A 16,158-nucleotide genomic window follows, 5' to 3' on the forward strand; every position below is an offset into this window, starting at 1 on the left:
CGCCAGATATCCCCGATCATGGCAGAGCTACAGCAACACAAGACGACATTCAAGTGAGGGTTCATTTCATGTGCATTATGAATGCAGCTAAGCATCCTGAAATTTAAAAGGCAGCTGTATGTGACCCTGGAGCACAAAAACGAGTCATAAGCGTCAATTTTTTGAAATTGAGATTTATGCATCTGAAAGCTGAATAAATAAGCTTCCCATTGATGTATGGTTTGTTATGAGAAAATCATCTTTAAAGTTGTCCAAATGAAGTTCTTAGCAATGCATATTACTACTCAAAAATTAAGTTTTGATATATTTACGGTAGGAAATTTACAAAATATCTTCATGGAACATGATCTTTACTTAATATCCTAATGATTTTTGGCATAAAAGAAAAATCGATAATTTTGACCCATACAATGTATTGTTGGCTATTGCTACAAATATACCCCAGCGACTTAAGACTGCTTTTGTGCTCCAGGGTCACATATATTTTTTAAATTTGCTCTTTTTTCAAATTAGGCAAGCCTGACAAGTTGATATCCAGACTTTTTGGTCATATCCATAAAGTACAGACTTTTTGCTAAAATACTGATTTGAGCGATGACAAAAGTTAGCCTTACCACCCTCTGCAGGATCTCTTTGCTCTTGTCTTCAGTGCAGAAGTCAGAGAACATGTTCCTGTGCACAAACACCAGGCCGTTGAGGAAGAGCCAGGAGGCCAACCACAGCAGGACGACGAGCAGAGCGCTCCTCCGGCACACCTTCACCCCCAGACACCTGAGGGCCCCGCGCAGGGACCGCCGCATCTGTCGGGACCCCCTTCGGCAGGAGCCCTCTGCTTTCCACTCAAGGATGAGGGAGTCTGTGGCATCTGTGGCGCTGTGGAGGATGTGCGCCGCGCTGCTCTCGCTCGGGGTCGGTGTTTGCGGTTAACCTCCTCCTGACGTCTCCTCGGGGCGCTCCGCTGCTGCACTGCCTCCTGTTACACGGAGCAGATATTTCTCTCGGCTTCCTCTCCGCCTTCCTGCGTTTGTTTTGTGAATGAGTGAGGTGAGTGCCGGAGTGTGAAGAACGCCTCAGAGTCGAGGCCGGACTCGCTCTGCCTCATTCAGTTACTCTCACTCTAGGCTCCAATGTGTTTTCACTCTGCCTCTAGCTCTCTATTCCCTCTCTCTCTCTCTCTTTATACAACACTCCACCTTTTTTCCCTCTGCCTCCCGCCCCCTTCTTGAGTGCTTTCCTCCTTTGGGTCGCCTTCTTCTCTGTTTCCAAGGCAGCCGGGCCTTTCCTGACGGCGCACAGTGCCAGATCCGTCTCTTGTGCCAGACGCAGACCCTCGGATTACTTCACTTGAAATCTGTTTGCATTCTAAGCACTGCAAACAAAACAAGAGGCCGGCGTGTAGCAGCATCACTGGTTATTTGATTAGGGACGGATTCTCCCACGGTGATAATGCCCACATATCTGATTTGCTCTCGCTGCTCGAGGGCTGAGCTTGCAGTTCTGCCGCTAACGGCAGCGGTGGGAATCTCAGCGGTCGTTTTTCTCCTTCGATTGTGAGAGTCTGCAGGAGCAGCCGCAGGTGAACAGAATCCCTAATCGCGCGCCTCATAAAAGAAAGTGCTTTCTGGCCAAGAGCGAGAATTGTTCATCTGTTTTATGTGTGTTTCTTTAAACCTCGACGCGTCGGAGACGAGTGTCTCGGGTTACTTTAATTTCCAATTAGATAGCCTTGTGCACTCTGTGAGCGATTCTGTCTTCAAACATATTAATGCTATCAGCAAATCACGTCCTCTTGAGATCTCCTGCGCTTTTTCATCGTCTCCATTGTTTGTTTTCACCCTGAGGGTCTTGCTTAAGGGCTCGTGAGGTCATTTGGAAATACAATAGTTAAGTTGTTAAATGACCGTTGAATGCCCATCAAGGCTGCATTTATTTCATCAGTAAAAAGAGTAATATTGTAAAACATTATTCCAATTTAATGTAACTATTTGAAAATATTGTAATTGATTTCTGTGATGCGCAGCTGTATTTTCAGCATCATTACTCCAGTCTTCAGTGTCACATGATCTTCAGAAATCATTCTAATATGCTGATTTGCTGCTCAATAAACATTTTTGATTGTTATTATAATGATGAAAACAGTTATACCCCTTCACATTTTTGTGGAAACCATGACTAATTTTTTTTTTTTTTTTTTTTGAGGGCTAGAAAGTTTGAAATAACAGCATTTATTTACTTTGATTTAATTCAATGCATCCTTGCTGAATAAAAGCATTTATTTATATAGTATTGTATGTAAAGTGATAATTACAGTATGCTCTGAGTTCACAGATAAAGCAAACTGACTGTTTTACTCAGAGAAAGTATAATCCTGCCATCTTGTGGTCCTATGACACTGTTACAATTATGAATTTGAGGGGAAAATCCTAACCCTAAGTATTAAAAGTATTAGAAATATAGTCTTACCCTCCTCAGTGATGGATCCTTTTCACATTTCTGGGTTTTCAGAAGAGAATGTTGTCATAGTTGGGTAAGCTTCTATAGCAGTAAACGGGAGACTACATCTAATATATATTTCTTGTGTTATCATTTGCTCAAATAGCAAAAGAAAAACTCATTTGTGTTTTCACAACTTTTAAAAAGAGGAAAGAAATCACAACGAAAGAAACTGCAGTCAGAAAAGAGAACAATGTCAAATTTACCATAACTCCCACAGTCGCTGTATTACATTTACATTTACATTTAGTCATTTAGCAGACGCTTTTATCCAAAGCGACTTACAATTGGGGGATACATAAAGCGATTCTTCTTAAGAGGCAAACAGACACAGGAAGTGGTTGTAATACCAAGTTCTTAGACATTGTTCAAATAAGTATAGGGGTGGGAAGATCGTTCCACCAGCCAGGAGTGGTGAACGAGATGCAATTGTATTAGATGCAAAGGTAAAAAAAAATACAAAGTATAGTGTTTTTGCAGGATTTACGATGCTGGCGACCAAGGGTCTGTTAGATGTCACTGTCATGTCACTCCTTTCAGGGGTTTTCTGGTGCTGTTTTGAAGCAGCTGAAGAATTTCCTCATTATACCAATCTACCATCTGTTTCTTTACTAATTTCTGAAGAAATATCTAAGTCTTTGTTTCAAGAATATAGCTCAGTCTGTTATTATAACTCACTGGGAGGATTACTGATACAGCAGCACATGCCTCTGAATATAATCTATAAACACTGAGCTTCTCCACAAAGTTAATACATTTACGGTACACTGCTTTAGTGATTTTTCTTTGGTTTTGTCCATACTAATGTGTTGTGATAATCTCTTATTTCAACTCTTATTAATATTTTCAATTAAATTGAAACTGTCTATAGTGTTCATTCTTGTATTCAAAAACGGCTATAGGATGGAAACGCTTGGGATTGTAGGCTGGCTATCTTGAGCTAAATGAAAACAGTGCTAGTCACAAGAGGATGAATTTAAAAATGCTACTTTCCATAAAGGTGTCAAACAGCGAAAGTTCAGCACATCTGTCTTTACCTGGCGACCAAAACTAGCCTACCATTTGAATGCGGCTCAATGGATCACCATTTCTCAGCCATAAAACACCCCCTGGCGGAAGACATAAGTAGCAGCCCAGAACACTTTTACCACAGTTTATGGTTTAGGTTTTTATCGCTAAACATTTTTTCAACCATTTCTTTCATTTGACATAGGTGTCCTCTTCCATTTTAGTATACGATAGTAGCCTATCTGTGGTGGACTATTTATGTGATTGTTAGGACTTTGTTAGGATTTAAGTATATGTTTATATGTAATATCATAATTACTTCTAATGTTTTTGAAATATGGTTAAAGTGTACTGCTGAATGTACCGACAGACATTTATGGTAAACTAAAATACTTATGTTGTAACAACATAACATTAAACAAATGTTATGTTGTGTTTTTAAATATAGTATTTATAGTATTTGAAATTACACATTTTTTATTCAAAAAAGTTGCAGTTTATTACATATGTGCTTATGTGTTTTAGTCGACATCAAAATAAGTGTACTTTTTAAAATCATGACAAAAGATTAGGCTATAAAACAATAAATAAATGTACTTTAAAATGTCAAATTAAGTTTTACTTTAAAATACATGGCTAAGTGCACTTTAAATGTATTAAGAAAGATGCCATGAAAGTGCTTCTCTTTAAAGCTCTTTTTCTCAGTTTTTTTCAACTGCTTGCACACGTTTTCAAAACTTTGCCACTTTTTTTTCAAAACTTTACACACAAATCCGAGAATTGCACACACAAAATACAAAATGCCTCGCATCTCTTGCAAAACGAAGCACTGCATTCACAATACCACAAACACATCTCAAAAGCAAACATTTGCAAACACCTTTGCCATAATATTAATTCCTGTTAGATTTTTGGGAGATACATAAAGAATTGTGTGTTGTGTTTTGCAAAAAGTGTTTTATGGAATTGAAAACTGAGTCAAAGGCCGAGAATTAGTGTATGGTTTTGCAGATTTGGTGTGTGCTTCTGCTGTTTGAGTGTCAGCTTTTTCTGCACAATTGCAAATAAGCCATCCGTGATATTATAAAGAATGCATTCAAAACAACATTGGACTTTCACTGAGACATTTTCTAAATAACTTCTTTTGTGTTTCACTGAAGACAGCGAGTTTAAAAAACAATAAGTGATTCAGTTCTCCGTTATGTTTAATTTCAAGTAAAATAACAGAAATAGAGCAAATACAAATTGTCATTTAATGAAAGAGATATTAGCTTAGTTCTTATGTAATAACCTGGACGTACCTCCATTGTTCTATCTGGATATCTGTTTCCAGGCATGAAGGTCATAGATGCCCCGTAGAAACTTACGGCTGAAACAGTGAAGCTGATGAGCAGCAGTGCCATAGTGACTGATGAAATGATTGCAGTAAACACAGACAACTACATGGACATTTTCTTCTTCCTTCTATAGTCTGACTGGTTTTGCCAGCTGTTGTTCTGTGTCAGCCACACCACACATATACGTTGTTTTTGTTCAAATCAAAGCACAAACAACATAGAAAACGTATCCGCGTGACGCAGCTGACACAGAACAGAATACGCTGTTTGCGTTCAGTGGATACTCTCCAAATGGTCTCCAAAAAATCCCGAATGGATTTTTTACCAATTATTTTACCGATCTACCGATCTTTACCGATGTATTTTTTTTTTCTTCTGCAGTTTAAAGATTTGACATATTGCATAAATTGTCATTGACTGAAATGAGTGTATTTAACATTCTACCAATTATAAAACTGTGCTAGATTATGAGTTCTGTGAGGGAGGGGCCTTTGAGCTCCTTAATTAAAACAGACTTATGTTACTGCTAGTGATTTTTTAAGTTGAAATTGTGTATAATGCATAAGTGACGGTAAAACATTTATGTTAGGTAGGGGCATGGCATATGTTGAGTTTTGATATTTGCATAGGGCCATTGGGCCTGTTTTGGCCTATTTTTGAATTAGTTAATTTAACATGCCACCATTAGAAGGTAAATTACTGGCAGAGACCCACCGGGGACCATTACAGTTTCTATTACAATTCCTCTTATAACTATAAAACCATTACACTTTCTGTGAGGGTTTCTATTGATTTAAACAGCAGGGAAATAATCCATGGTTTGAAATACATTTGAACACTAGTGCTTTAAGTAGGAAACTATTATCCATGAAAATCTTTGAATCACACTACCGTATCAGTCGGATTTTTAAAAAAAATGTGGTAATTTATATCTTAAACATGATGTGGAAAAAACTGGTCAGTGGAGGAAAATTAATAGTTGCAAAATATTTACAAAAAAATATGCAATGCATTATAAAGTGTTATTAAGCATTATAATTATTCATAAATAATTATAACTGAATTTAAAATGCAAAGTGACAATTAATTGATGTGTTATAATGTATTAACCGTGGGTTACAATTATTCAAGAGAATGTTCAATGCATTATATTTAATGAATAAAAACTACTTTTATAATGCATTACACAAAAAGGCTTTAAGTAAAGTGTTACAGACTATTTTTTAGACCAGCTAAATCATAGGCATAGTCAAGTCGTCCTTTGCATATTTCTGGTGCTGTCCAGATAGTCAGTGTTGTGTAATGCATTTTTTAGATGAATCTTTACACAGATCAACCCTAGTTTTTGAGAGGCTGATTAAGCAGCTCTCAAGTTGTGTCCTAATATTTTACATGGAGATCCATGTATTTTTTAGAAGGAGAGTTGCAGTAATTCATAATTTCCCATATTCACAACCAATGTTTTTTTATCGTAACATCCATTGCAACATATTTGTATTTCAAATAACCCACAGTGATATGAAATATGAATTGAGGATGGTGACAGAATGAAATGAAGCTGAAAAATCCAGACAAGACACATTCTCATAACTGGATGCAAAAGTTTGATCTATGCTCACTAAAATATGGCTCTCTGAATAACAAACCACACTCTTATACGTGTAATTCTGATATGAATAGAAGAGTCTGGAATGTATCTAGTTTGCTGCCCTGTTTGCCGTGCTGTTGCTATAAGGAATGATCTAACTGATACGGTTTGCTTTTGTATAAACAATTTGAAAAGAGCCATAAATATGACCCCAAGTGAAATAAGCCTGCAGACGGCAGTTCTTTTAGAAACATGAATCTGTGCAAGCCCAGCACCATGTTCAAGATGTTATATAAATGTTTAGGCACATGAGCTATATATATTTTCTAACCATGCATTTTAAGCAGACACTTTGCATAATTATTGTTACTTTGCACCCATTTCTAAGCATTGACATCGAATATATCTGAGGATGAATTGTTGGTTTAAACAAATGAGACTCCAGTAGATTCCAGATACATTTTCGAAGCCTTATTGGGCATGCTGTGACAGACTCCCACATGCTCTGACAGTGAGTTAAGTGATACTGCAGCTAAAACCGTTTGGATATTCCAACATGCACAGGGAATACAGAACAATCACACATAACTATCCTCCCAGTCCTAAGACTGGAGGTTTCGGCGTTTTGGTTCTTACGGAAATGTGAGCGAGACACTCTGACCCACTTTCCTCTCAGCTGAGTCGACTGCAGCTGTTAAACATACCAAAGAAAGACCTCTAAACCCCTGCGTCCAGCCTTTCGTGATCCTGCGAATAACCATTTCATATTTCAAAATATCTCACACATGGACCTCTTGTTTGTTTTGTTAAAGGGGTCATATGATGCGATTTCAAGTTTTCCTTTCTCTTTGGAGTGTTACAAGCTGTTCGTGAATAGATAAGATCCCTAAAGTTGCAAAGACTAAAGTCTCAAACCCAAAGAGATATTCTTTATAAAAGTTAAGACTGGTCCACACCCTCCTAAAACACCTCGTTTAAACACGCTCCCACATGTCTATGTCACTGTGTATAATGTTCTTTTTAGCAATATCATATGACCCCTTTAAGAGACTGTATCACTCCATTAGCCTTGTTAGCAAGTTCTGAGGAACTAGGAGAGATATGCTGTAAAAATGTGAAGCAATTATTTGTTCAAAAACTGACATTTAAATGCATATATACAATCATTCATTTATTTTCTGAATAAAATGTATTTTATTTTATTTTATAATTATATTACTCTTTTTAATGCTGTATAAAATGGTAAATTATTTAGCAAGGAGAAATCACCAAAATGTGAAGATGTGAATTAATGATTCGAAAATAAAAATAGAAATAAATCACTTTGCAAACTGACAATAAAATATGCACATACAAAGATAATTTATTTTATAATAAAAAATGTACATTTGTACTTATTAAAAAATAAAATAATTTGAAAATAAAAATATAAATAAATCGATTTGCAAATATACAAACATTTTATTTTGAAAATAGTATTTTATTGCATTATTTACAGAATTTATTTATCTATTTACTACATTTTTAATTGTTAAATGTAATTAAGAATGATATACTTTACTTTATAAATTATTACGTTTTATTTAATCTTTTTCCATTTCCTTTATTTTATTTACATTTAATTCATTTAATTTTCTTTTCGTTTTATGGAGGACTAATTTATTTAACAATTCCTTTTTTCCCAAATGGCTTCTCACCTTCGAATTCTGTACACGCTCAGAGTCCAGAGATCAGGATTCAAATTCAAATTTGAAAAGCTTTTGTAAATCACTCCTATTTCAGAGTTTGTGTCTGATGGTACAATATCCAGCTGTAAGCCCTTTGTGTTTGCTAATACTGTGCTCTAAATAGTTGTGTCGAGACTGGACTTCCTCTATTGTTAGTTACATGCTGCTAAGTGTAGAACGGCTTTCTCAGCAGCTGTTGAGAGTGTAGAACGGCTTGCTCAGCAGCTGTTGAGAATAATAGAAGGTTGAGTGAGCAGGATTTGCGTCCGAGGCTGGAACAAGAGCCTGTGTGTTACGAGACACAAGCGAATATGAACAAAGCATGTGTTATTCAGAAAGACTGGCTCTAACCTCACCTATCCTCCATAGGATTTTAGCTCAAGTCAAATGCTCTATGACTACACTCTCAGAAAAAAAAGGTACAAAAGCTGTTGTTGGGATGGTATCCTTTCAAAAGGAACTAATATGCTGTAGATACTAATATGTACAGTTTAGGTAGTAATATGTACCAAAATGCACACTTAAGTGATAATTACAGTATACCTTTTGAAAATGTACTGCCCAGTTACAGCTTCTTTTTATGCGCAACATTATATAATATTAAACATTATTTGCTCCAACCCTTAAGAGATAGAAACATACTTTTGCATACTTTTAAAAAAAGTATTTGTTACGGAAATAATATCATTTGGAAGAATATACTGTACTTAAGTGCGAACTGAATGTAATGTTTTCGGGCACTGAATTGCATGTTAATTGCAATGGAATGAAAATGCGTTATAGTTTAAATTGATATTAAATGCAATTTGCTAAACTTTAGAGCGCTTTTTGACCCACTTAAGTTGGACTTAAGTATATTTTTACTGTATATGTAATTTTGTAATTCTATTGCCTTTGAAATATGGTTTAAGTACTGCCAAATATACTGACAAGAATTTATGATAAACTAAAATATACTTTAATGTCATTTTTATTGAAACTTGAATGCCATGTATTTAAATATATTCATAGTTGCACATTTGTGACGATAAAGCTGCAATTTAATACATTTAAAATATATTAACTTTGATTGTAATATCAAATAAGACACTATAGTAAAAATATATAATATTTGGAAGACATTTTTAAGTGGTGTTTAATTAATAATTTGATTCAAACAGTTCAGTACTTATTATTAGCACCATTAATAAATTAATCAAGTCCAAGTGTACTGTATATAATACCAAATATTTATAAATAATAATAATAACAATTAATAATAATTATAAAAAACAAAAATATTCACAGTACAAATGTATATGGTCCTCAAAAAGCATTTATTGCAAGCATTGTTTGTTTACTAGGACTTCAGTCATCCACATACAAAAAGTAAAAATCGCAGCTTAAAAAACAACAGAAAAGAAACAGCAAAAATGCATCTGTCGTTCACTCGTTCACCTCTTCCTCTTCATCCTCAAATGCTTCCTCGCCATCGTTGGCCGTAGATACACCGTTCAAACGTTTAAGGTCATTGTGAGTTTGAGAGGAGGAGAGACAAGCACACTGATATCATACTCACACACTGACACACATACTTACAGGACGCCTCGTTGTAGTATACATTAATTCTGTCAAGCTGCAGGACTGAGTCACCCACATAGTTGCCGGCTGCATCGATGCCGTGCTCGTCGCTGATGACTTCCCAGAACTAGATGTGTCACAGTGGTTTTGCGTTAGTTTAGATGTCATTTCAGACAGTGTCCCCAAACTGAACTGTGTGATAAAGCGCGACGGTTCAGATTCTCTGCATACTAGGCTATAGCGCTCAGCACGGCACACTGTAAAAAATGACCGTGAATTTAACGGTAAAAGACTGTAAAAGTGCTACAGTAAAAACCTGTTAAATGGTTAACGGTAAATTCCCCTACTATATATGGTGAAAAACTGTATTGGACATTACATGTATTGGACATTAATTTTACGGTAGTATACCGTTTTTGGAAGTGAAAAAGACCGTATAATTTACAGTGAATAACCGTAAATTGACATTCCCAGAATTCCCTGCGTTACATTTCAAATTTGATGTTTTTTTGTTGAAATAACTATGTTTCTTCTTAGTTTTTTCTTATCAGTTTTGTATATTAGGGTTGTGTGTTACACCTAATGTTGTTAAATGAATGTTTATTGCATTATTTCAGTTTCATGTGTGTTACCATGATGGTGTTTAGTGTTTGTGTGAATGACACTGTGCGCCTTCTATATATGTTATTATTTAAAAGCTGCTTGTGATGGGCTTTGGTTCATCATGTGACTTTCTCATCACCACCTGCTTTTGGTGGTTATCAGTGTATTACAAAGGTACAAAACAGATTTCAGTACTTCAATAGGTTGGTATATTAACAATATATCAGTTAATGAAATTACGGTATTTAACTGTAAATTTAAGTTAAAACCGTAAAACCTAAAATGTTGCTACCGTATTTTTTACTGTAAAATTCCGGCAACCACAGCTGCAGGTTTTATAACGTACATTTTACGGATTTTTTTTTACAGTGAAGGTATGGCAAGCCGTTTTGACTTTTATTCTTTCTCAGGATATGAATTCTTGATATCAACAATTCAATTTTTACTAGTTAAAATGTTCATTCTTGATATCAGGAATTAGATTTCTACTAGTAACAATGTTAATTCTTGATATCTGTAATTGTATTTTCACTAGTTAAATGTCACCATAGGCTGCCATTCAAAATCAATTGTTGATATCAAGAGCTAATTTCTTACTAGTTGAAATTCCAATTTCACATATCAGAAATACAATTCTTACTAGTAAAAACCTTTATTTTTGATATCAGTAATCACGTGGTTACTAGTACGTGGTTACATTTTTATTTATTTTTTTAAGGTAATGACAACATTTTATCTCAAAATTCAGAGTTGTTTTCTCTGAATTCTGATTTTTATTTTTTTTTTGTATATATATATATATCTCAGAATTGTGAGATATAAACTCGCAATTGCGAGAAAGTCAGAATTTTGAGATAAAAAGTTGTATTTAACTTTATTTTTATTCCACTACAGGAAAAAAAAAACAGAATTGCTAGATATAAACTCAGAACTGAGGAAAACATTTTTTATAAGCAATTCTGACTCTTTTGTTCTTCTCAGAATTGTACGTTTATATCTCGCAACTCTGACTTTTTTCTTGCAATTCTTTTTATATCACAAAGTCATAATTGTGAGATAGAAACTCAATTGCGAGAAAAAGAGTCACAGTTTACTTTATTATTATTATTATAATTATTATTATTACTATTATTATTATTATTATTATTCCAATGCGGAAATGTGCTTGCATCATTTTGTAGCATTTTGACTTTTGGGAGTTTCATTCTGATGGATAAGTAAATCAGATAAAGTCTTTTAAAAATGCAGTCACACAACAAGTTCAACTGCAGATCATTTTAGCACAAGTCTGATAAAAGATGACATGCAAAATATTCAGTTCTCATTTAGTTCACAATTTTTTTTTATTCACAGTACATTTTAGAAATAAGCAGTTATGAAATAAGCCACATAAAAGGACAAAAATATATTGATATTTGTCTAAGCAAAAACTAAAAAATGAGTGCAGTATTCATTTCTTCCCACTATTTCGATCTGATCTGTTTAGCTTGAGGATTCCTCATCCCCAATATACCGCAACACATACGCAGAGCCGTACAGCAGAACCTGACCCACCAGTTTGGCCATGTACATGAAACACCACAATAAAGACCTGAAGAAGGAAAAAAGAGAGGGAAAAGACAGACCTTTTAGTACATGAACAACAAGGAACACTTTCCATACCATGGTAATCCCAGATTGCTCTTTGATTTACATAATTTTTAATGGGAAAAACATCTGTGTTAAACGATGAAAGAAGAATAGAAGCATTTTCACTAATAGTCAGATCCATCTGTATATGCTTATAGCTTATATGTGAACCTGGACCACAAAACCAGTCATAAGGGTCGAAATTGAGAACAATATTTGGCTGAGATACAACTATTTGAAAATCTGGAATCTGAGGGTGCAAAAAAATCTAAATATTGAGAAAATCGCCTTTAAAGATGTCCAAATGAAGTTCTTAGCAATGCATAGTACTAATCAAAAATTAAGTTTTGATATATTTACAGTATGGGAAATGTACAAAATATCTTCATGGAGCATTATCTTTACTTAATATCCTAATGATTTTTGGCATAAAAGAAAAATGTATAATTCAGACCCATACAATGTATTGTTGGCTATTGCTACAAATATACCTGTGCTACTTATTACTGCTTTTGTGCTCCAGGGTCACATATGATTGTCCAGACAAACATTCATTTTATTCATACTGCAGCCTGGCGATAGGAAATCTTTGTGTGTGTGTGTGTGTGTGTGTGTGTGTGTGTGTGTCTTACTTCAGAAAGTACTTGGCTCTGGTGCACTTGATGTCATATGAGAGTGTGTATATTTCATAGAGTGTGGCTTTAACAGTGAGGCATCCCAGAAAATCCTTTGGGTTCAGTTTGTACAGGTCAAAGCTCAATTTAGCAATTCCACTTCTTCTTGGCTGTCTGAAACTTGGCAGAACCTGTGAAATATGGATTGAGGGCAATGATTGGCACAGATTGAAACGAGCTATTATGTCATGAGCGTTTGGGGTAAATGCAAGCCTGCACCCTAGTGGAGCAAAAACACAAAGATCGTTTCAGCAAATATAACTCTTGCAATGATTAAATGAATAAGCTTTAAATAACAAATGCTGGTGAAAGCTTCGAATCAACAAAACTGATAAATTAACAGCTGCAAATGAAACAACACACTCACCCTCAAACCATAGGTGTATAAGACTTTCTTCTATCTCAACCCCCGCCCCCCAAATACACCTAGGATGGCTTGATGGTGAGTAAATCATGGTGTAATTTTTATTTTTGGGTGAACTATCCCTAATTAATATTTCAGTAATTTAACAACACATTTGCATGTTCACATTTCTCCCATATGTCAGTTAATAGCCACATGATGCGCAGGTAGATAAAATATTGAAACTTTTTTTTTCCACAAGTTATTTGTTTGTTTATTTATGTAGACTATTTATTTCAAAATAATATTTTGTCTTGTTGAATATAATGCAGATAATGAAGATAACTTAGTTAAAAATCTTTTTAAAATTTTGTTAAATTACAAATTAAAAATGCATATAACTGCTGTACCAGTTCATTGGTGGTCCACGCTTACCCTTTCTCCAGGACCATGAATGCTGTATTTGTAGGCAGAGATTGAAAAAAAGCCTCAGAGTCCACCACCGTCCCATCATCCTCCAGCACAAGTGTGAGGAACTGACACGTTATCAAGAAAGAACTGGCCACCTGTAGAGAGAGATATTAGGACTCCACATATGACTTTGTGTTTTAACTTTGTATGTCATGTACCAAGCCGTGCAATTGGTACAAACGATTATATTTAGTATATTAATTAATTTAGAAATCTCCAGTAAGATCTGACTGAAGCTCAATGAATAAACTGATGTTATCATGTGGGCTTGCATGCACAACTGCACAGAGAGTCACTAAATATTTTAGGAATACATATATTCACATTACATATTTCCATGACTTTTAATATTTTGTATTGCGCATTACTAAGACTCTTCCATATTTTTAAATCATTTGATACTGCATGTTTTCGATGACTGCAAAATAAATGAAAATCAGATTTTCTGGATCGGCAAGCATAAACAAAATTAATGAGTTGTAAATAAAACAACGATTATTAGAGTACATTTTACGAGAAATTTCAGTCTTTCTACTTTCTACTGTGTTACTTGCCATTTTTGTAGTTATTCATGAAATTTACTAGCAATTTCTTAGTGAAAATTGTTTCAAAGCCTTTTTAGCTTTTTTATTTTTTGAAACTCAAATAATAATAATAATAAATTTAAATGCACTACCATTCCGTGGGGTCAATCAAATTTGTATGTATTTGTTTGTCTGAAAGAAATTAATAAATTCAGCAAGGTTGCATTAAATTTTGTAAACATTTTGTTGGAAATAAATGCTGAAAATTCAGCTTTGCCATGACAGAAATAAATTACATTTTAAAATACATTAAAATAGAAAACAGTTATATAAATGGTAATAATACATCACAATAATGCACTTCACAGTGATGCTGTTTTTATTGTATTCTTTTTTCTTTTTTTTTGCATAAATGCAGCATTGAATATTAGTGTATAACTAACTAACTAAATATTAGTGTAACTTGTAAAGAACACCTGCTACAGTATGCAGCATCTTACACGACATCCAGAGATCTGACCTGCTCCATGAGGTCTGCTAGAGAGCTGGCGGTGAAGCCTTTCCTCCTGCGGCGGTTCTGCGTGCAGACCTTGTATGGACGGGTCTGAGGATGGGCAAGAGACGTCTGCACCGACGACACAGACCTACAGCACCACATCAACACACCATCAGAGCTGACCCTTTAATATGGCACAGAGAAATAATTGTTGTCTAAATGTGGTTAACGTCAAAACTAGACCTGCAATCTCAGGATAGTCTATTAGGAAAAAGGTACAAAACTGTCACTGGGGCGATTTCCTTGATATGTTCTTTAAACTACTAATATGCACCTTTAATGTAGTATGCACCATTCAGGGGTAAATCTAAAGCTACAGCTTGTCTGAATTCCAGAAATAACAGCTTGTTTGTTAAGAGTTATGGTTATATAAACAGGAAAAGAACTGTTTACTGCGTCTGCTACTGCAGCAATAATGCAATGCTTGATAAAAACACTTTCCTAGCAGAGTACAGATCACTTTCACAGTAGTTTTATAGTATTTCACTTACAGGGGTTTAATTATTTGATGTGTGCATGATGAATTTTAAATTAAAAAGGTAATACCTTAAAATAAGGGTCAATTTGTTGCATATCAAAAACTAACAATGAACAATATAGCTTAATGCTAATTTAGAAATATATTAATGTTCCTTGTTAATTAATGTGTTTGCTCTTAAAACATTGTTAATGTATACCATTTGAAATGTTAAAAATGTATTAGCAGATGTAGACATCACCATTTAACAAGATTAATATATGCTGTATTGTTTATTGTTAGTTCATGTTACTGTAAAACATTTCCTTATAAGTCATTTCAACTTAATATCAAAACTGACTTTAATAAAAAATCAAGTTGAACCGTGTGTAACTTAAAAAATCATGTTGAAATTGTTTAAAATGGTTTGAGTTAAAATAATGGAAAACATAGGCTGTCATGACTTGCATTAATGAATGTTACTATTGTGTACTATTAATTAGTGCTACTATTAAGAGATTAAATAAAATTTAAAATAATACAACAATTCTATAAAGAATTTCAAGCTTGTATTTACACAAATAACCAAGAGACTCCCCAAAAATCCCGTTGACCTCTAACACTGAAACCTAAAATATTAATAGTCTCTTACCTCATCAGAGATGTGGGAACCAAGGTTTTCGCGTACTCCATACTTCACAGAACTGCTGGAGACGTTCAGAACACATCCACTGAGCTGTACCTGAAAACACTAATGCTCTGAGCAGACGTGTGACCCGCAGGAGGAGTTTGTACTAATGCCCACTAGTGAATAAATTCAGGTCTTTTCTAACACAATGCTATATTGGTTGTTTTCTAGGTTGTGAAAGTATTATGAATTACAAAAGTCTGCTGCTGGAATGGACCATGCAGTGCTCCATGATTATGACATGGGTCCGTATAATACCATTATGAAATTGGATGTGTTTTATACATACATTTATACAAATACCTGCTGACCATTTGTGCTCTGTAGAAGAGGAGTAAAGGCTTACTACTACTGTTCACATTCATGGACAAACAAAATAATCATAAAATAACTACATTTGCATGTAGCTAATGCTGAGCTAATGTTTTATTATTAATGTATTAGGCCTACTATTGTTGTTGTTGTTGTTGTTGTTATGAATAACCTATTAAAAATGATTA

At 34.6% G+C, this 16,158-nt stretch overlaps 1 protein-coding gene across 1 annotated transcript; it reads right to left on the bottom strand.

The window, feature by feature from the left end:
- Window positions 1-11,765: 11,765 nt before the first annotated feature.
- On the bottom strand, window positions 11,766-15,694 carry LOC107653793 (cell death activator CIDE-A-like). Its single transcript, XM_016440615.1, is given in 5 exon segments — window positions 11,766-11,907; window positions 12,578-12,750; window positions 13,373-13,528; window positions 14,478-14,601; window positions 15,623-15,694. Coding segments are annotated over 5 exon segments (603 nt in total). The 5' UTR covers window positions 15,664-15,694; the 3' UTR covers window positions 11,766-11,798.
- Between the last annotated feature and the right edge of the window lie 464 nt (window positions 15,695-16,158).

The sequence above is a fragment of the Sinocyclocheilus anshuiensis genome, unplaced genomic scaffold (genome assembly GCF_001515605.1).
Source record: "Sinocyclocheilus anshuiensis isolate Anshui unplaced genomic scaffold, SAMN03320099.WGS_v1.1 scaffold79, whole genome shotgun sequence".
Taxonomy (NCBI): domain Eukaryota; kingdom Metazoa; phylum Chordata; class Actinopteri; order Cypriniformes; family Cyprinidae; genus Sinocyclocheilus; species Sinocyclocheilus anshuiensis.